The 21,165-nt window shown below is 49.3% G+C and overlaps 1 protein-coding gene across 1 annotated transcript in view; it reads right to left on the bottom strand.

The window, feature by feature from the left end:
• Nucleotides 1-3,440: 3,440 nt before the first annotated feature.
• FGFR2 (fibroblast growth factor receptor 2) overlaps nucleotides 3,441-21,165 on the bottom strand; it is a 108,564-nt gene continuing 90,839 nt past the window's right edge. The window contains 7 exon segments of the mRNA XM_019459630.2: nucleotides 3,441-5,143; nucleotides 8,344-8,373; nucleotides 8,375-8,450; nucleotides 10,119-10,256; nucleotides 12,478-12,548; nucleotides 13,308-13,430; nucleotides 20,830-21,020. Of these exon segments, the coding sequence (XP_019315175.2) occupies nucleotides 4,979-5,143; nucleotides 8,344-8,373; nucleotides 8,375-8,450; nucleotides 10,119-10,256; nucleotides 12,478-12,548; nucleotides 13,308-13,430; nucleotides 20,830-21,020 (794 nt within the window). The 3' untranslated portion in view covers nucleotides 3,441-4,978.

Below are 21,165 nucleotides of genomic sequence, written 5' to 3' on the forward strand. Positions count from 1 at the left end.
CCTTTTATTTCAAAGGTCCTGAGCTAATGGGAGATAGTGGCAAGGTGGTCAACGCGGATCGTTGTCCTATCCACTGTCTTCTTTCCACAGCACCTCGTGTGACCTCTGAGCCAGGACTGAGAGGCAATTTGGAGCAGCCCATCAAAACCCCCTGAACCCTGAGGCAAAAACGACACAAGAAGGGCCCCATTCCAGAACGTCACTTAAGACGTGGAAGGGCTCCTGCAGTCCGTGCCCGGCCAAGTCATTTCAAGGCTTCCTGGGGATGAAATGTGAGAGAAGATAAACTTTGCTTTCATCTTTAAAAACATCAAAAAATAAATAACATCAAAACGCTGGCTGGATAAGGAGGGCTCCCATGCGCATACATAAGTAATGGTGCATGAATCAGTCCCAATGGATCGCTCAAGTCCCCCAGACTTCGTTTGGTGTAAAACTGGGGACGTGAGACGCACTCAAGGATTCCGGCCAGGAAGCAGGTCTCTCCTTCTGCAGCCCGTGGCCGAGCTTCCTTCCTTTCTCGGCCAAGAGGAAAAAGAGAAGGATCGATTTCTCAGCACCCTCTGCTCCATGAGCCTCCACTGAAGCCCTCTCACCGATCTTGGCCATTTTAGAAGTGCAAAAGCCAGGCCAATTATTTTGTTCTAGAGAACCCAGTAAGGTATTCTGTATCTTTCACTCATGACCTGGGGGGGATCTCCTCGGCTATTACATTCTTAGGAAGACACTTGGCACCCACTAGGATGGCTATAATAAAAAATACGGACAATAAAAATGTTGGCAAGGATATACAGAAACGAGAACCTTCATACATTGCTGGCGAGCATGTAAAATAGTGCAACCACTGTGGAAACACTCTGGCAGTTCCTCGAAAGGTTAAACACGGAGTTACCGTGTGACCCAGGGATCCCACTGCTAGGTATACACCCAAGAGAAATGCAAACTTATGTCCACACAAACACTTGTACGCTAATGTTCATAGCGGCACTTTTCCTGATAGGCAAACAGTGGAAACCAAAGGTCCATCAACCAACGGACGGATAAACGAAATGTGTATATATCCACACAGTGGAATAGGATTTGGTAATAAAAAGGAATTACCGATAGACGCTACAAAATGGGTGAATCTTGAAAATACCATGCTAAGTGAAGGAAGGCAAACACAAAAGACCATGTATTGGACTACGATCCCGTTTCTGTGAAATGGTTAGGACAGGCAAATCCATAGACAGGAAGCAGATCGAGGGTTGCAGGGCTCAGGGGAAAAGGGAAATGGGAAGTGGCTGCTCATTGGGGCAGGGCTTCCTTTTGAAGTGATGAAAACGTTCTGGAATTAGGGGGCGATGGTTGCACAACCTTGTGAATACACTAGGAAAAAAAAATCACAAAGGTACAAAAACAAATTCTTAGAAGGACACTATTGAGGTTGGTGTGCCAGAGCTGAGCTAAGTTCCTCTAGGTAGCCCTCACTGCGGGACCGCGAGGCTGGTGGTTAACTAGTCCTACGGTCGAGGAAATCAAAGTCCCCACAGAATCCAAGACTTGCCCAACATCACCCGGCTTTAAGAAATAAATGAATCCATTCTGTCTCAGTCTATCACTGTCTCTCTCCAGTACTGTGCAAGGCTGCAGCCTTATTTAGACCATTCCCAGCCATGCCACGCTCAGAAACCTCCAGTTCCTAATCTGTAATTGTGGGGACCTCTGTATGCCACCCTTCCGGAGGCTTAACTGTACGGTTCAAGCTAGTGGACCAACTTCCTGTTTCCAGAATGGTGGCTGGGTCCTCAATGCATGGCTGTGCAAGTTTGCCAGAGGTTTGTAACTGCGTGTTTTAGGTTCCTGTGTGGAGGGAAGCTCCCTGAGGTAAAGGATTGAGAGGCTTAACAGGGCAGAAGGGTACCCAGTCCCAAGGGAATCCACAGAACCCTCCGGAAGGCCCCATCTCTCCACCCCACTCTATCCTCCCCACCCTGCCTGACCCCACCACCAGCTACTTTCCGAGGCAGCCTCTTGACCACACCCTTCCCAGTTGGAGATGGCAGGCCCAGGGACGACCCACCTCTCACGGAGGTGTCCAAGACTTTTGTTTCTTTGTAAATGAACTGGTCTCACATCATGATGGCAATCACACTGTGGTTCAACTAATTTCCATTGCTTTCCTTGGGTCTGGTGGGGGGCGGTGGTGGCGGGGGTGGGGGGGGGGGGAGGACCAGAAGCTCCAGGATTGCTATCATACCCTGCTTCCATCTGTTTATTTGGGGCAGGGCTCAAAAAAAGAAGTATTTCTCATCCTTCTCATGGACCATTCTGCCATCTTTCCCTCGATGACAAATCTCTCGAAATAATTCAAAAATCAAAATGGCCAATAGCCAGTATGGGATTCGAATCTCCACTGTCGACTAAAAAGCCATAAACTGCCCCTTTAGTCCCAAAGGCATAAAATGCACACCATCGATCTTCACAGAGAAGGACTCTTACGGATGCAGCACCCAGCTTCAAACACGCGTGCCGCACCAGTAAGTTAGCCCTCAGCCCGGGCCAAGGGGGTCCCCGACTCCCGTGACAATGCCCAGTGGGCTGCAGAATAATCCTCCTGTACACACGTAATTAAAAGCTGCTTCCAATTAGTTTCTGAAGTCCCATTCTCTTGGGTGGGATTACAACTCTGCTCTGCTGATGACCGATGATGGGGAGCACGGGAGATTGGCAAACGCAGAACCAGGCCGGTAGGCCACCCTCCAGATAGCCGGTAAGACCTTCGGTCCACTAATGGCCTCAAACACAATGAAGCATGGCTGAAGTTTGGGAGAAGTCAGGCTAGTTTTGTCTCCCTTTCCTGCTACGGAGGCTGGCAGGCAGGTATAATGAGAGCTTGAGTCATAGAATTTGCACGTTATTAGCAGGAAGAACACCATTTCCCTCTTCAGATTCTTGGTGGCATGGAAATAGGTCAAATCATTTTAAAATTTGTTCAGGCTATCTTTTTGAAATGCTGAAGCAAACTCTCCTCTCCGTACATCATGGGGAAGCCAGCCTAAGAGGTTTCAAGGTCCCTCCCCAGTGTCCCTACCTTCTGAATACGTTTTTCAGCACCTGGCATCCTTACAACACCACGTCCCTGTTTGCAAAGCTCTCACCCGTGCCATCCCCCGTTTGCTCTTCTGGGAGAAACTAGGGCCCACAAAGCTACAAGGACATCTTTGGGGCCCTAAGAAGCAACAGAGCCAGAACATAAACCAGCTTCCCCTGATTTTCCACTGGATCCACCGGTCTCAGGGTCCCAGGTTCTGCTGGTCTCAGCCAACCCCTCTGACAATTCATCACCGGTTTGTAGCCAACAACGAGCCTTCCCGGCTCTGGCTTTCGTGCAATCCCACCGAACGGCACCGAGTCGACACCCCTCCAAGCACAGGAAACCATTTGGTGAGACAAGAGTATTAAAAAAATAAGCTGCGTGACATTTATTTTGTCTTGTTAACATTAATATCTGTAGAAACATTTTTATTGTCAGTATAAAAATTAACAGGCTTTATTAAATACTTTCTCCAATTCCATAACAAATAGAATCAGTGTAATCTGCATTCATGTTGCATGGTTATAGCAAAGTGAGTAGGTGTTTCCAAAGCAAAACACGATACTTGAATACAGAACCAACAACACGGCGACATCGTGTCTGACACGGGTATCAGGCTGGATCTTTCCGCGAGGTCCTGCCAGAACTAGACGGAAGCAATCCCTTAAAAAGATGGAAGTATCCCCCAAACTATCAGCAGAACAACTCAACGTTCAATTTCTACGATGAGATGTTAAGACTCTAAGAGGCTGCTCTAACGCCAATGAATCTGGAAGCCATTATCAAAATTCACCGAAGAGAATACAGGCTAATCTGATTAACGTGCGACTCAGGCAGAAGTCCAGCTGCCGGAGAGAAGTACATTCTGCTATCAGCTCAACTACGGTCCATCCTTGAGGAATGGATTAAGGCATCTTTTTAAGAGAGCGCTGGTACCATTTGTCTTGGGAAGTCCAGTTACATGATCCATGGGCCCAGTGACAGGGCTGCACAGCAAAACAAAATACTTTCTTATTAATGGGGTTCGCTTACTATCGGCATTTTGGTGGTTTAAGAACAATCATCTGACAGCAGAGTTTAAACAAATAAATCAAAACTTCATTTTCCCCAAATTAGTCATATTCGGTAAATATTTCTCTTGTCAGAGAATCTGATAACTAGTTAAGTCCAAGCAAGAGATTAACTAGTCCGATGTGCTGCCTGCATAGAAATGCCACTTAAATTACGAAAAAACAAAAACACAAGACTATAAATGATTAATTGTTTTGTATATTACCAATTCATTAATAAATTAATGTTATACCATTTTCCCTGAAAGCAAAAGTATCCTTCCACCTCTGCTCGGTGAAAATTAAGAAATTCTGTGTAAGAACAGCATTTATTTAGCAAATAGCTATTAAAAAGAGACCAATTTTTCTAGGTGCATTGGGACATCCATTTAAAATCAATACAAAAAATAATTCCTTGTAAATATATAATATATATTTATACATAATTTGAATATATTTACATACACCCCAGCACCTATATACTGCAATTGTTGCTCTGTAAGTGTGTGCTGACATATATTTTCTCCAATTATTACAAAATTCACAAGGAAGGCAGAACATGCGTTTGCCTTGAGTCCAACTGGTCCACAGCCAGTACCCACAGTGGGTCACGGGTGCGTGGTGGCCCACGGACAAGTCGATTGCCCCAGAAACATTCTTCTTCTCCTGGTGAAGGTTACAAGTTTCCAACTGTATACACTCTTTACACGTGTGCGGATTACTTTTCTAATTATTTACTCCTCTGATCCATATATACAAGCGGAGACAGCAAGCTCCCGGGGGCGTGGCCTCCCTGCTCAGTGTGGCTAGGTTCTCGGTGCCGTCCTGTCTGGGGACAGAAGGACAAGCCCGTTCATGTTTTAACACTGCCGTTTACATGTGGATACTGAGGAAGGCATGGTTCGTAAGGCATGGGGTCCGGAGAGAAAACAGAATCGTCTCCTGAAGAACAAGAACTCCTTGTGTCAGGGTAACTAGGTGAATACTGTTCGAGAGGCTGACTGAGGTCCAAGTATTCCTGAAAGAAGGGAAGAGAGACGTTTTATTTCATCTTGGGTCAGGATAACAAGGTGAATACGGTTCGAGAGGTTGACTGAGGTCCAAGTATTCCTGAAAGAAGGGAAGAGAAGACTTTTATTTTCACACGCAGGCTCTCGAGATGCGATAGCGGGGACAGGACAGGGGCGCCCCTTGAAGATTCCAGAGGTCCAGCCCCCACCCGGGTCCCACCAAGACCTCCTCGCGGCCCCAACTAGGTTTACTCCAGGCTGCCCTCGACTTTTCTCTTACAACCCATCGTGACTGAACTATGGGCAAGCAGGGAACGTCCAAACCCAGCTGATAAGAAGGAGGTGCCGACCGGTCAATTCCACTGGCACAGACCCCGGTGCGAGCGGCTGGCTACTATGTGCCTCCTCGAGAGAGAGCACCCGGTCAAATTCGAGCCCCGGCAAAATGACAAAAACATAATGTGCTGTGGACTCCTGGGACCCCTTTAAATAGCTGAGACCATGAATATTTATTTTACGAATTACATTTCACTCCTGCAGTTTCTAGGATCATTTAAGGGGAATATGTCTCCCTTCAGCGGGTAATTTCACAGATGTAATCATCACTCTCAGAAGCCCTCTGAGTTGAAAATGTAAACAGGTTCAGAAAAGGCTCGGATAGACTCGTGCATGTTCAATCCATAATGGACTGTTAAAGAAAGTTTGAAATTCAAAAGGGCTCTTCTGAGCTCCCCGGGGTGACCCAGGATAACATTTCCTCCGACTTATGGTAGGCTCTGAGTCCACTGCCTGGTCTTGTATGGCCCATGAGCGAAAAATGGTTTTTTAACATTTTTCAATGGTTGGGGGGGGGGGGGGAGGGCGGGGGGGGGCGGTGGAAATCAAAAGACGAATAGTATCTCATAGCATTAAAATGATATAAAATGACATAAAATTCACACCAAAATTTCAATGTTAGGGTCCATCAAGTTTTATCCGGAAGACAGACACTCATTTACCGCATCGTCCGTAAGTGCTTTCTCACCCTGATGGCAGGACTGAATATTGCCAACAGAGGCGGTCTGGCTCACAATGATGACAATATTTACTATCTGGCCCCTTTACTGACGAGGTTTGCAGACCCCCCGCTCTGCGAACTATGGGAAGATTTCTAAACGGGGAAACAGCCGGGCCTCGCTGCCCCCGCTGGGCTCACACACTGGGGCCGTTCTGCTCATACCCCCCCGAGCCAGTGACATTCCAGGACAGGCGGTTTTGCTGAGGGGAGACAAAAAAGTGCAGACCACAGCACAACCAGCCCCCCGTGTTATCAGAAAAGAGCCCACAGAATGTTGGCGACTATACATTTTAAAAGACCAAAAAAAAAAAAAAAAAAAAAAAAAAAAAATTTTTAAATTAAAAAAAAAATAAACCGCTATAATTCATCACCAGGGTTGGCAAGAAAAGAACCCCCATCCGAGAGTGGGGGATGTGTAAGTTCCAACAACATCAGCATAACCGCACAACTGGAAACAAAACACGCCCACCACATCAAAAGAGAACTTTTTGCTTACAATGATAAAAATGAAATTTTGTCCTAAATGGAACCATTTTTTCTCCAGCATATGGTAATGATTTTCAGAAGGAAAGAAACTTCGATTTTTATATCCGTTAGACAATATGGCATTCTGCTTTATTTTAGGATGCTAGATGTAAATTTCAGCATGAATGGGCCCGCTTTAAATATAAATATATAAATAAAGTAGCACAGAGCATAGACGCAGGACCATTAAAATGGAACATTAGTGCTGTCCCAGTTGCTACATGCAGCCATAAATGTTCAGATCTGATAGGGGAAAAAATAGGAATATCAGTGGAGTCCAAGTCTAGGGTTAAAGGAACTTACACTAGAAACAACAATTTTGGCAGGAGAAGAAAGTTGCTTTTTTTTTCCCCCCCCTTGAACTATTCCTTTCCTTTCAACTTCTGAAGGTCAGCTGTATTCATTTAAATGCAATCTCTCCTTTTATCAGCTACAGTTAGACGCACAAGATAATGTTGCTGGCTTAAGGCTTCGGATTATTTCTTTTTTGAAAAAATCATTCCCATACTATTAAATGTATTATTTAAAAATACGTTAAATGTATTATTTTTATTTAAGCAATTTTAAGCTTTCGTTGCTGTTGGTAAGACAACTGTGGGTTTGGGGGAGGTTTTTTTTCTCGTTCGGAGGGAAGACTGCTCTCTGTACCCTCACTGAATGTCTCCAATTCGTTCGTGAACAGTTTTTTCGTGGGGGGTTTTCTGGCCTTGCTGGGTTTTATGCTCTCTCCTGCTCAGATCATACATTTTCCACAACATAACAGACCACTCTCTGTCTGCTTGCTGAAGCAGGCACTGCCCGGACTGCATTTGGACAGTGAGGGGTGTTTCTTTACTGGTACAGACTAGAAATATTTTATAGAAAAAATATCTTGACAAAAAATACAAGTTTTCACTTAAAAAATCGCAAGCCGAAGGGGCGCCTGGGTGGCTCGGTTGGTTGAGCGACTGACGTCGGCTCAGGGTCATGATCTTGTGGTTTGTGAGTTCGAGCCCCGCGTCCGGCTCTGTGCTGACGGCTCAGAGCCCGGAGCCTGCTTGGGGTTCTGTGTCTCTCCATCTCTCAACCCCTCCCCTGCCCATGCTCTGTGTCTGTCTTTCAATAATAAATAAAAAAATTTTTAAAAAATCGCAAGTCGCCCGTTAGAGGAAAACTGTGTGTGCATTCACACACCCGGGGACAGAGGTCACACCGCCATTAGTGGACAGGGTCACGGCGGACAGGGGACAGGGGCGTGTGTCGTGCGGGAACTCAGATGGCAGTCCACTGCTTCCAAGGGAGCCCATCGGCGGCTCCTCCACTAACGACTAGGGTGCGGAGTCCAACTGGCCCACGCACCCTCCCATGCAAGCCCAAAGGCTGCCGCCGGACGCTTCTCTCCCCTCCCCCCCCTTCTCCTACCCACCACCCCAGAGCCAGAGAGGCGCAGCCTCGCGGAGGGTCCGGTTGCTGTGAGTCCGCTCTGAGAAAAATCAGGACTCAGGAGGCGCAGAGATTTTGACTCTGTCTGAGCCCCGTGGGAAAACGATCGACCACAGCGCAGCCTCCTGCGGGCGAGGTTGCGTTGAAAGCGCCGCACCGGCCTCCCAAGAAAGGGCCGCGGGCTCCTGGAAGGGGGGTTCTTACCTCGTTGGTGGTGAGAGTGAGAATTCGGTCCCAAGTCTTCCACCAACTGTTTGAACGTCGGCCTCTGTGAGGGCACGGCGTGCCAACAATCCCTCATCATCATATACCTGGGGAAACAGATTTCCTGGTGAATGCATTCTGTACGTACTAGGCGCCCGGCTAGAAGCCAGCTTTCAGAGGCGCTATGGAGACACGTCCGAAGTGATGACAATGGATCAGAACTTTCCAGATGAGAAGGCAGTTCTCTGCACTCCCCCTGCCCCCGCCCCCCACCAAATTCACCCTCTTGGTTTCCTCTGAAAGGCGCTCTGAGCTACAAAAACATCACTTTACCCAAAGTGTCTCAGGACAGTATCTATGCCATGAAGACAGACATTTGTCGAGATGCCTTCACTGCCGGGTTCTGCGCTCCTGTGACGGTGACACCCCCATGGGCGTATCACACCTTCAAGGGGCACTTTGGGACGTGGCAGGAAAAGCCTTATTATGGGACCCGGGTCTCCAGTCTGTCCCCGGCAACCCCCTCCCGCCCCCACCCCCTGCCTGGACCAGAGCAACTACACAGAGAATCTTCTCTCTCACGCTTCGGGTTTTACTTTAATGACTGTCGAGGACAAAAGCTTCCTCAGATTTTGTTTGTTTGTTTGTTTGTTTGTTTGTTTTAAATGAAGTCTGAAAACCACAACTTTAAGGTAAGGTCTTTATGAATTAATCTGCCATCACTGGGCTGCACGTTAACTTCCTGATTAACTCTTGGACAGGCCCAGGGTCCCAGGCCTTATCTTGATTATGGGTTTCGACAGACCCTCTATAGTAGAAAAAGCAATAGGAATGACAGGCAGCACAATAAATACCTTTATATAATATACTATAAAATGTGGCCATTCATCAGATGTCCACTGTGCAGTGAAAAGTACTCATGGGATTACGGATATAAAATCCCCCATGAAACGATACACAATAGACCACAGTCTCTGGGACAAATCACTCTTCTCAGTTAACTCCTGGGGGTTGGGAAGAGAGAGCCTCCTTTTCAAAGCACTGATCTCTACTGCAACAGGACACATGTCACAAACACAACATAATTCCACTTGAAGTGTGGGCTAGGTTTTTCTAGAAACCAGCTCATGGTTTTCCAGTCAGACCTGGGGCTCCAAGGATAGCACCTGGACAAATTTTTAATTCTCTGTGCTAAACCGGTGGGTATGACACAGGTCACCAGACACGAGTCTGCTCCAAGGAAATGGGGGCCCATGTCAATCGTAAGGGCAATCTCCAGCGGTCGCAAAGCTGTGGAAACACCCATTCCCCCTGGCTGTGCTGGAGGCCGGTGCACACAGTGAAGAAAAGCTATCCTGGCCTTTAATCCCCCTCTCCGTGCGGGCAGCCCCACGGCTTTCCAGCTTATGTATGCGAAAAGGCCAGGCGTATCTCTCCCTGTCTCTCTGAGGAGAGACAACGGTAGGGACATAGCACAGTGGTCCAGGAAGATCACTCTACAAAGGTAGGAGCCCTCGGCCCGCAAGCCTGATGCCCTCTGTGATTTAAAGCTCACTCCATACACGTCAATGTGCTTTCTTTGGGACAGTCATGGCTATCAGTGTGGCTATCTACTGTAGTTCTGGGATTGAGCCCAGAAAGTTCCAGCAGTAACTCTTCTTAGAGCATGTACAGAAAACCAGGGGCCTTAGAAAACCAGATGTAAGTCAGGAGAAGGGTTCCTGGCATGGAGGGGGGCGGGTCCACACAGCGTCAAGAGAGACAATGGCCCTTACAGTTCATTGGTGCAGTTTGCCGGCTTGTCCATCCTGTGTCCTTCCTTCAGCAGCTTAAAAAGTTCCTCCACCGGAATCCCTGGGTAGGGTGAACCTCCCAAAGTGAAGATCTCCCTACTTAACACCCCGAAGGACCAACTGCAAAGGAGAGAGAAAACACGGTTATTACTAACCCACCCGAATCGCAAAAACCCTCAACGTGCCCGGTTAAGGAAAATAAACACCCACCCACTTCTCATGTTCAAAGACAAATGACCCGAGCCCTCCTGAAGTTCATCCTACATGTGCCTTCCTGCCCCGAAGGAGCATCCCCAAGTGATGATGATGTGAGGGATGTTCTCAAGGAATTTTCCATCAACAGACAACACGCGAGTGATGGTAAACCGTCTTTTTTTTTTTTTTTTTTTTTTTTTTTTTGGTGGAGCTTTGGGGTGGTTGGGGTTTTGATTCCGTCCCTCTCAGGTGAAGTTGTTCATGTTAAATGCGGTGTTCGCATGTGAGGATCTCGACTCGGAAGCGGCAAAGCTCTTCATGCTGCCGTCCGGCCCATGTGCCTGACCCCCCAGCAGGAGCAGTTGACAGAATAAGGCCAGCAAGCCAATGCTGGAGGTAACAGGTAACAGCTGCCCAGCGCAGCCAGCGGGGCATCTGAGGGCACAAACGGTTCCTGATTTACTAAGGTCATGAAAGGAAGTTAGCATCAGGCTGGGGTTAGGATGCAGGAATCCTGGGGCGTCTGGGTGGCTCAGGTGGTGAAGCGCCTGGTTCTTGATTTCGGCTCAGGCCATGATCTCGTGGTTCATGAGATCTAGCCCCCCATCAGGCTCCAGGCTGCCGGCTCAGAGACTGCTTGGGATTTTTGCTTTCTCTCTCTCTCTTTCTGCTCCTCCCCCTCTCTCTTGCTCGCTCTCAAAATAAATAAACATTTAAAGAAAATAAAGGGGGGGGGGCGCCTGGGTGGCTCAGTCAATTAAGCCTCTGACTTCAGCTCAGGTCACGATCTCACCGTTCCTGAGTTCGAGCCCCTCATGGGGCTCTGTGCTGACAGCTCAGAGCCTGGAGCCTGCTTCGGATTCTGTGTCTCCCTCTCTCTCTGCCCCTCCCCTGCTTGTGCTCTGTCTCTCTCTCTCTCTCTCTCTCTCTCTCTCTCAAAACTAAAGAAACATTTAAAAAAAACGTGAAAAAAAAAAAAAAAAGGTTGGAGGAATCCTAGGCCCGAGATGAGTTTCCCACAAAAGAATCTGAAAACAACTCACAAGGTACCATGTGCACCTGACCTTGCGGAGACCCACGGCTGGACTTTCTGGGCCCCCTTCAGGATGTTGACAATTCCTGGCATAATCGAGCTGACATTCCTACATTTACCTATGTCACTGTGGCTCTGGAAACACACCCCTACTGACTCTATCCGGAGGAGTTTCAGGTTTGGGGTGAGAAACGAAAACTCTCCCCGGTTCTGTGCAGAGCAAGAGTGGCACCCCCACGCAGGCAGCTGGCTCCCTGCAAACACGGGCCCCCGGCACCTTCTTTCTGGGACCGTGCTGGCAGGGAATCAACACCCACCCCGGGGGTCCTCCTGCTCCCACGAATAAAAACAACTCCACTGATTTCAGCTTTTTATTTTGGACGAATTCTAGACTCACGGGACCTTGGGGAAAACAGTACCGAGAGATGCTCTGTAACCTTCCACCCAGCGTCCCACCATGGGAACATCGTTCGACCTCATTTCCAAACCTAAAAGTTGACAACATCAGTTGGGAGCCTGACCCTGACAATACTTTTAGGTGTTACCATCACGGACATAGTATAGAATGTTCACTCTGTTTCTCTAACGTTCTCAAGGGTGCCAAGACAAGGTCTGATATTTTTTTCAAAGGGTACACAGAGCCATCAGGCCCCGTGGAAGTCACCAGAGCAGACCGTGCCCCACTCAGCGTTTCTCTGTCAGGGCAAAGCTAGGATGGGGGGGGGGGGGGGTGGAGTATGGTAGATGACCATCGAGTAGGAGAAGTTTCAAAATTCCTTCTTTCAGGGAGCAAAGAACATGCCACCAGTTTGGCAAATTCGATAGCGGCTTTGAGGCCGCACATCCGTGAATAAGTTGGGGGGTGGGGGGCACTTCCGCTCTGGCCAGAGGTGGCTTTGCGGTGCGCCTCCCGCATGCGCTTTGAAGCTGGGCAGATTAGTAACACGGCATTGGTCACCAGCCTACCATAAAATCCGTCCTTTCTAAGGCCGGCTCCTGCACCTTCCAGAAACGTGTGAGATACGGCAGGCACCGAAGACTCAAGAGCGGTGAACACGGTGTTTTTTGCAACGCAACCCGATGGCGAGAAGCCAGAGAAAAGGAGCTACTTACACGTCACTCTGGTGGGTATACACCCGATCGAAAAGGGCTTCTGGAGCCATCCACTTGACTGGAAGTCGCCCCTGCAAGTGTGGGAAAAAAAAAATGTAACAGCCACTCTCTTAAACCCAATTTACTTTAGCAAGCTCAGCAGGCTGTGCCTCACTGAAGAGCGGATGCTAATGATTTTCACTGGTCAGTCAGGAGAGCAGAAGGAATCAGCTCCAGCAGGGCCTGGATAGAACGTGCAAGGTGCAGATTTGGGCGCATGAATAAAATGCCATTTCTCTGGATTCTCACGACCATCTCTCTCCCTAGCACACAGACACATCCTGACCACCTTCTAGGCAAAAATTAACCTAGAAACTCCCAAGCTCTAGTCTTTGCTAGGGAAGTTCTTGACCCAAGAGGCTGCTGGTTATTCACCTTTACTAAAGGTATCTTAAATATAGCTTAAATTTACTTCTTGAGAAATTGGTCAAGAGTAAAGCAAAACATGGGGTGCCTGAGTGGCTCGGTCGGTTAAGTGTCTGAGTTCAGCTCAGGTCATGATCCTGAGGTCCGTGAGTTCGAGCCCCACATTGGGCTCTGGGCTGACAGCTCGGAGTCTGGAGACTGCTTCAGAATCCGTGTCTCCCTCTCTCTCTCTGCCATACCCCTGCTTGCTCGCTTGCTCGCTCTCTCTCTCTCAAAAATAAATAAACATTAAAAAAAAAAAAGAGTAAAGCAAAAGAACAGGGATAAAGGGCAGAGGAATGAGCATCTATCATCTTTTCATCTAGAACATTCCGTGCCACCCCCACGCCCCCCTTCCTTCCACCACATCATTGCCACTGACTTACGTTTGTGGTCTTTTTGTAATAGTCTATATTGTTGATATCTCTGGCCAGTCCAAAGTCTGCTATTTTCATCACATTGTTTTCTGTTACCAAAACATTTCTGGCGGCTAAATCTCGATGAATGCACTGAAACCAAGAAAGAACTGATTTCAAAATGTTTCAAGAATAAAGAGAAAACATACTTCTTAGGATGCAGAGAGGAAATACAACATAAATCAAAAATTGGTTATTTCTTTTCTAATTAAAATAACTAGGGGCACCTGGGTGGCTCAGTCGGTTAAGCATCTGACTTGGGCTCAGGTCACGATCTCGTGGTTCGTGGGTTCGAGCCCTGCGTCAGGCTCTGTGCGGACAGCCTGTTTCAGATTCTGTGTCTCCCTGTCTCTCCCCTGCTCGAGCTCTATCTCTCAAAAATAAACAAACATTAAAAAAAAAAATTAAAAACAAAACTAAAAAACTAAGGCCCCAGTCATTTTGAAGAGTAAAGATACACCAAGGACCAACACTGGTGTCCTTCATACGAGATCTGTAACTAGATTATTCTAAAATCTTTTTTTTTTTTTTTTTTAATTTTTTTAATGTTTATTTATTTTTGAGAGAGACAGAGACAGAATGCGAGTGGGTTGGGACAGAGAGAAGAGGGAGACACAGAATCCGAAACAGGCTCCAGGCCCTGGGCTGTCCGCACAGAGCCCGACGCGGGGCTCGAACCCACGAGCTGCGAGATCATGACCTGAGCTGAAGCCGGACGCTCAACCGACTGAGCCACCCAGGCGCCCCTCTAAAATCTTTTATCTCAACACTTGCTCTACCTCCCTTTACAGACAAACTCAGAAGAGCTAGTTAACCTCCAAAACCACATCATCTTTACCTCCTGGTCAGTCCGCAAACATAGTTTCCATCCCCACGCCTCTGAAAGTCGATGGAGGAACCTTTTGTCAGACCAAAGTGAGTTCTTCTAACGCCTCAATTCTTCCCTCTGCAGCTCTGGACACTGTTGATTTCATGCTCCTTTCAGAAACGCACCCCCACCCCCCTTGAGTGCGACCCCTAGCTTCTTCTCTTCCCCAGGTCCCTGAAAACTGGGGAAATGTCCCATCAATTTTGTGTATTTCCACATACCCCAGGGCTTCTATTGTTAGATACATACAAAAGATTTGCCAATTCCTACCTCTTTCCTGACCTCTCTCTCCCGGGACTCTCCTTGTTATCTTCCACAGGCTATGCAACATTTCCGCACTAACATCTCTCTGGTACCTCCAATTCAAGGTCTCGGCTCTCTCTCAGAGATACACCCCAGAATTCTTTGCACCCTCCTCCCAAGTTCTATTGACATCGACCCCCAAATGCCTCTGCCCTTTGTCCATCCTGCTCTATCCCCACTACTAACCACTTAGCCCAGGACGTCACCACTGCCCACTCCGTCCCCGTAGATGCCACACTGCCCCTAACGGGTCTCCAAGCTTCCAAACTCAGCCTTACACACCTGCTAGGCTTCCCACAAGTTGCGTTTCTCAAAGTACTAACCACGTCCTTTCCCGGCGTAGATCATGACTAACGCCTGTCTGTCCATGTCCCAGAAGGCACCAGCCCACACAAAGGGTCCAACCTATGCCTGTCACCTGCCTGGCAGCAGGGTGGAATGTTGAAATGCTCGCTATACAGGGCGGCTAATTTCTAGTTCTGAAACAAACTCGCTCTTCGGTCTTGGGTCTAGAGATAATTAATTCCCATTTTTCCTTTCTACAAATGATATACTTTTGCAAGTTGTTCTAAACGTTTCAGTTACACTTCAGCATAGTAAGATTTCATCATGATACGTGGTAATTAGAATCCCAAATCATCACCCCCTATTTTTTGGAAAAGGCAAGGTATAAAGAGGTGAACAAATATCCCTTTCAAACGCTTTTACACGGGCTCCTGGCAAAGTTAATGACCAGAAGAAGGAGAGTCCTATCAGGCCACTTGACAAAGGCGAAACGGGGCTCTTTGCAGACAGGCGCTCTGTGAAACGGCCAGTATAGAGAAGCCAGCCAAGCTCTCTCTGAAGAATAAATCGGGAATTCTCTTTCCCTGCCCACCGCCCAACAATTCCTGGTTTTTAGATGCTTCTGTGGCCCCCCTAGATGCGCAAACGCCAGAAAAGGGAAAGCAGGAAAGCCCCACAAGTTAGTATGCCTGTGCCTGGCCAGAATGGAAGCAGGAAACGTGAGAGCTCGCAGAAGCCGTCTGGGGACCAGGCCGGGTGGGAGCCATGTTCCTAGTTTGGAGGCCTCTTCAGATTGAACTTCCAAGCCCTTGGCCAAACTCTCCCGGCGGCGTGCTCCCCGCCGACGCGAGCTCTGTGCATTTGGCAAGCCGTGCGGCCAGAAGAATCTGGATTCCCACACGCTGGGCTCCCACCACACATTAGGGCTCAACTCAGAGACGCCACGACAGTGGCCTCCATCATCATCTGGGCGAGAGCCAGAATCTAGCACCTATCTCCCACATCCCACGATGCTATCAAACACTCCCGGCCACCCTCTGGGCTGTAACGCCCACCCTCTGGGCTGAACAGTAAGAGACTTGGAACCAACACGCCAGGAAAAGAAAATAATTAACATCAAGCCAAATTCCCATCATCTGCAGAAATCAGGAGTTGTTTTCCAGTGCAGCGCTGATCATTTACATAACTAGGGCCCTCAGACCATTTGGTATTCCATTTCTTAAGTAAGCAGAGATCAACGGGTCACTAAGGGAAGAAAGACTAACATCCTTATGACCCAGACTGTGTAATGGGTGCCTCTGCATGGCTGACCTAATTAAATGCCCATGGCAACCTAGGAGATGGGTGTGATTACACCCATTTTACAGATGGGAAAGCTGGTGCTTGCTTTAAAAAAAACAAAACCGGGGCGTCTGGGTGGCTCAGTTGGTTCAGCGTCTGACTTTGGCTCATGTCACGATCTTGTGGTTCGTGGGTTCGAGCCCCACATCGGGCTCTGTGCTGACAGCTCAGAGCCTGAAGCCTGCTCCGGATTCTGTGTCTCCCCCTCTCTCTGCCCCTCCCCTGCTCATGCTCTGTCTCTCTCTGTCTCTCAAAAATAAATAAATGTTAAAAAAAAAAAATTTTTAAAAAATTAAAAAACCAAAACCAAACAAACACCCACTCAGACTTAACACCTGGGAGTAAGTTTAACTGGTTTGGGGATTTGGTAAGAAGAAAAGTTAGTGGCCTCTGAACTAGAAACAGCGCAACTTTCATAATTTGTACAAGGCTCAAATGCCCCATATTACCTAGTTGTATTCCGTGTACATCACGGTGCTTCTTTACCTGCCCACTGCCTAGTTCCCCACCACACACACACACACACACACACACACACACACACACACACACACACACACTTACATCGGAAAGCCGCTCAAGGACAGGCCCTACAAGTTCATCTCTATATCCCCAGCACTGAGCACAGGGCCTGACCCAGTAAATGTTTACTGAGGCGAATTCATAATTGCATTCCATCAGTAATGAGCCAGAGAGCTCACTCAACAGTTCCTTAAGCTGGCCTCCAGTAAGCTCATTGCTAGCGGCCATGAGGCATGCGTATGGGCAGGCCAGGATCTGGCCCTTTCCCTGCTTCTTCCCCTCCACTGTCAGGAAAAAGCCCTCCATTTCTGGAAGCAGGCTCTGCTCAAGGGGACCATTCTTTTTTTTTTTTTTTTTTTTAATTTTTTTTAACGTTTATTTATTTTTGAGACAGAGAGAGACAGAGCATGAACAGGGGAGGGTCAGAGAGAGAGGGAGACACCGAATCTGAAACAGGCTCCAGGCTCTGAGCGGTCAGCACAGAGCCCGACATGGGGCTTGAACTCACGGACCGCGAGATCGTGACCTGAGCCGAAGTCGGACGCTTAACCGACTGAGCCACCCAGGCGCCCCTCAAGGGGACCATTCTTAAGATCTTCATCGACCACCAGTTTCATATCGGTTCTAGGGCTTTAACTGCAGAGGATCCTCAGCTAAGGGAACCCCGCAAGGCCCTATCAGAACACAGCTCTGTCCCTTCTAGCCCACCCTGTGTGAGTGGTCCTCCCCTCCATCCAGAGTGAAGCAGGGATTTCCTGAGAGAGCAGGGGAGTCTGGGGAGCGGGGTGGGTGAGGAACGAACCACAGGGCCAGGTCTGGGACCAGCCACTTTTCTCTGTGGACCTAGGCGTCCCCATGTTGGAAATACAGACAATGACTTAGACATACCTACCTGCCCAAAGGTTTCCTGGTACCTCCTAACAGTCCTCCCTTATCCTAAAATCACACCTATCTCAGAGCTGTTCTGAGGTTATGGATGATACTGTATGTAAAAGGCTTGTCCTGTGCCTGGCAGATGTTAAGTTCTCAAAAATAGGTAGTAATTAATCACGGCGAGAATCGCTATTATCACAACCCCATTGACAAGCGCATTTTCGGTCTTCATCCTAAAATGTGTTCGCTTGCCCCCTTTCACAAAGTTCACCTGACCCTTGGTTCCTTCTCTAGTACACTGAACAGAGGAGGAAGGATGTCCGAGTTCTCAGCTGGGAGCAGGGGCGGATCCCCACGGGCTCCACGAGCCTGGCTCAAGGCGCATTCTCCTCTCCTGTTCCGAGCAGAAGAACACCCCCCTTTCTGAAACCCCTCCTGTGACCTCTGTACACCACACCCTGCCTTTCCTCCCGACCTCTGAGTCCCCTCAGCCTCTACTGCCATCGGGTACTTTGAGCCAAGCTCCAGATTTGAGAGTTTTTTCTACTGCCCCTCTGCTCCGCCTCTCCCCGCCTAGATGCCCCCCGGTGCCTTGAAACTACACTTCCTTTGCTGGCTGCCGAGGTCCCAGCCCAGCCCTCGGAGCTAAGCTCTGGCCTGCAGCTTCCTGCTCGACAGCGGCCCTTGAAGGGCGCCCGCGCATGTTCAAGGTGCATCCTGGATGGCCCACCAGAATCTATTCCCACTCCCTAGACCTCCTCGTCCCGATCAGCGGCACCGCCATCCAGGCTCTCCGACCGGAAATCTACTCAGTACCCCGACAGCAAAACAGATCCCACATCAGTGGTCTCCTCCAGTGCCTCTGGGAGCCAAGAAACCCTAACGCAAACCACCATCACCCTTCCGCAGGACCCCGAGCTTCTAACCCAGTGGTCACGAGCAGCGGGAGAAGGAGCAAGCTTCGCAGCACAAACCCAACCCCGTCAGGCCCCTCCGTGGCTCGCCATGTGCCAGGAGCGCCCAGCCCGGGTCTGGGAGGCCCTGAATCAGCAGGGCCCGCCCGCCTCCAGCCGCATCTCACACCCTGCTCTCGACGTCCCTCCCCAGAAGCCGCACAGCTCTCCCTCCGCGTGAGCGCCCACCGGCCACCTGCGCCCACACCCAGCCCCGGGCCCCCCACTGACCTCACACTGCCTGTTTCCTGCACAGCACGATTCTCAGCCTTTTACATACTTACTTTTAGTCCCACATTTCTTGTTAATCTCTCCTGCTGCCGCCCGAGGTTCCTGCTCCAAGAGGTCCAGGACTGGATCCACTCCACCACCCCCTATGGGAATGCTTCCCCCTCTCCCACACAGGGAGGGTCCAGAGTGACCAAGACCTGAGGGTCACAACTGGCAGCCTGCGGGCAGGTCATACTCCCCAGGGTTTTAGTTAGGACTATCTGGAAGCTACAGCAAAGGTGAACTAGAACAACGGATACCGACGTTTGCCAGGTTCACCTGTCGCGCTGGTCTTCCTCTCCACGCGCAATCCCCCCTGCGCGAACACACTATTTATGCCCGAACCATTCAAAAGTGAGTTGCAGGGGCACCTGGGTGGCTCAGTTGGTTAAGTGGCTGACTTTGGCTCAGGTCACGATCTCGCGGTTTGTGGGCTCGAGCCCCGTGTCGGGCTCTGGGCCGGCAGCTCGGAGCCTGGAGCCTGGAGCCTGCTTCGGATTCTGGGTCTCCCTCTCTCTCTGCCCCTCCCCTGCTTGCGCCGTCTCTCTCTCAAAAATAAACAAACATTAGAAAACAAGAAATGAAAAGTGAGTTACAGACCCCACTGATACTTCACACCTTAATACCTGAGCAAAGATCTACCTTTAACACGAGGCCACTGTCGCCACCTCCAGATTTAACACGGATCCATCTGGTCGTACTACCGAATACGGTCCACATTCAAATTTCAGTTCATAAATGTTCTTGATAAAAGCTGCCCCTCCCCCCTCCCATCCTGAACAAGACCCAGTCCAGGGTCACCCGAGTACATGGAGCTGTCCTGCCTCTTAAGTTGCCTTTAATCTGGAACCATCTCCCCAGTACTTTTTGTCTTTCGTGATGCTGACATTGTGAAGCGATGTCTTGTGAAATGTCCCACATTCCGGATCTGACCGTTTCCTCACGTCAAAGGCTTTTCAGGTGACAAACTCCCCTGGGTTCGTGCACCTGCACACAGAGGCAGGCACCAAACTGTCTCCTAAAATCTACACGGTGAGCGCTTTTTTAGGGGGGAAGAAAAAGATCTGAAAAAATCTTCAAGTCTGGACTCTCTTGCAACAACAACAGAACACGTGGTAGGTCTGGCCAGGTTCCGATGTGGCCGCAGGAGCAGGGGCGGAGATGTGGCCACCCCTCCCCCGGATCCCTAACGCCATGGGGTCAGGCGCGGGCTGCCTCGCTCACTCATAGGACTGGGCACGGCCGTGACCCAGCCCAGGTCCCCACGGTGACAGTGGGCCCATGCCCACGAGAGAACCTCGCTTCTTTGGGGAACCGAAGATGGGCTTCAAGCTCCAGCACAGGTAGGCAGTGACCCCACCTCTGCCCAAGGACAAAGTCCTACAACCCTCCCTGCAAAGCGTGAGCTAAGGAAGGGTGTCTTGGGTTATCCAAAATGCCCCAGAGGACATCAGGGCACCTGTCTAACTGCTTTCAGAATAACTCAGATGTTTAAAGTTCCACTGCCAGGGGCATGCTTGGAATGCAGACGGTTCACCTCAGGGGACCTGGCCAACTTCTAACCAGAGGGTCACCCCGCGAGAGGAGACAAAATAAACCCAGATGACATCCAGGACTCAATGTTACTAAAATATCCCTTCGCCTGATCTCTGTTCTTAGAATATTTAACGCCCTTTCAAACTTAAAACCATAAACCCAACACCCAAAGTCTACGTCCACCAACTCGGCACAGAACGAATACAGCCAAAAACAATCACCCACGCCCCCTCAACGCCCTCAACGCCCGCGGCTCTCTACCGAGAGCTGAATCTCAGGAGAGGAGACACCTTTTCTGCTCATCTATGCAGTCCCTTGACGTTTCTGAGGCTGCTCTGGCTTTGAAAAGAGTTCACTAAGCCCCTGTGTGAATAATGCAGTAAGTATTTTCCAGGTTGTACGAGACATGCAAGGGCCTGACTCAGCAAACGAGCACGTCCAAAGAGCCTGTTTTCTTCACAGGCTTTTTCTTTCTTTCTTTCTTTTTTTTTTTTTTTTTAAACTGGAATCTACCCAACTGAGGAGAATATGAAGGACTCACTTTCTGGGAAGCCAGGTATTCCATGCCTCTCGCCAGCTGGTAGGTGCAGGACACCAAGTCCTTGAAGGTCATCTGCTCCTCGGGGACGCGGTTAATGTCATAGGAGTACTCCATCCCGGGGGGCCTGCGGGCTCGGAGGTATTCCCGGAGGTTGCCCTTCGAGGCGTACTCAACTATGACATAGAGCGGCCCTGCGGACGGAGTAGAGAAAGCAGCTCAGGAAGGCGACTACCCTTCCCAGATCTGCCCCCCCGGGAACCTCAGCACAGTGTGAGCTCTCACAAGCCGGCGCTTTTTTTGTTGAATTTGAACATACGGAAAAGCACACACAAAAAC

This window comes from Panthera pardus, unplaced genomic scaffold (genome assembly GCF_024362965.1).
Source record: "Panthera pardus isolate Hobbes unplaced genomic scaffold, ASM2436296v1 HiC_scaffold_22, whole genome shotgun sequence".
Classification (NCBI taxonomy): Eukaryota; Metazoa; Chordata; class Mammalia; order Carnivora; family Felidae; genus Panthera; species Panthera pardus.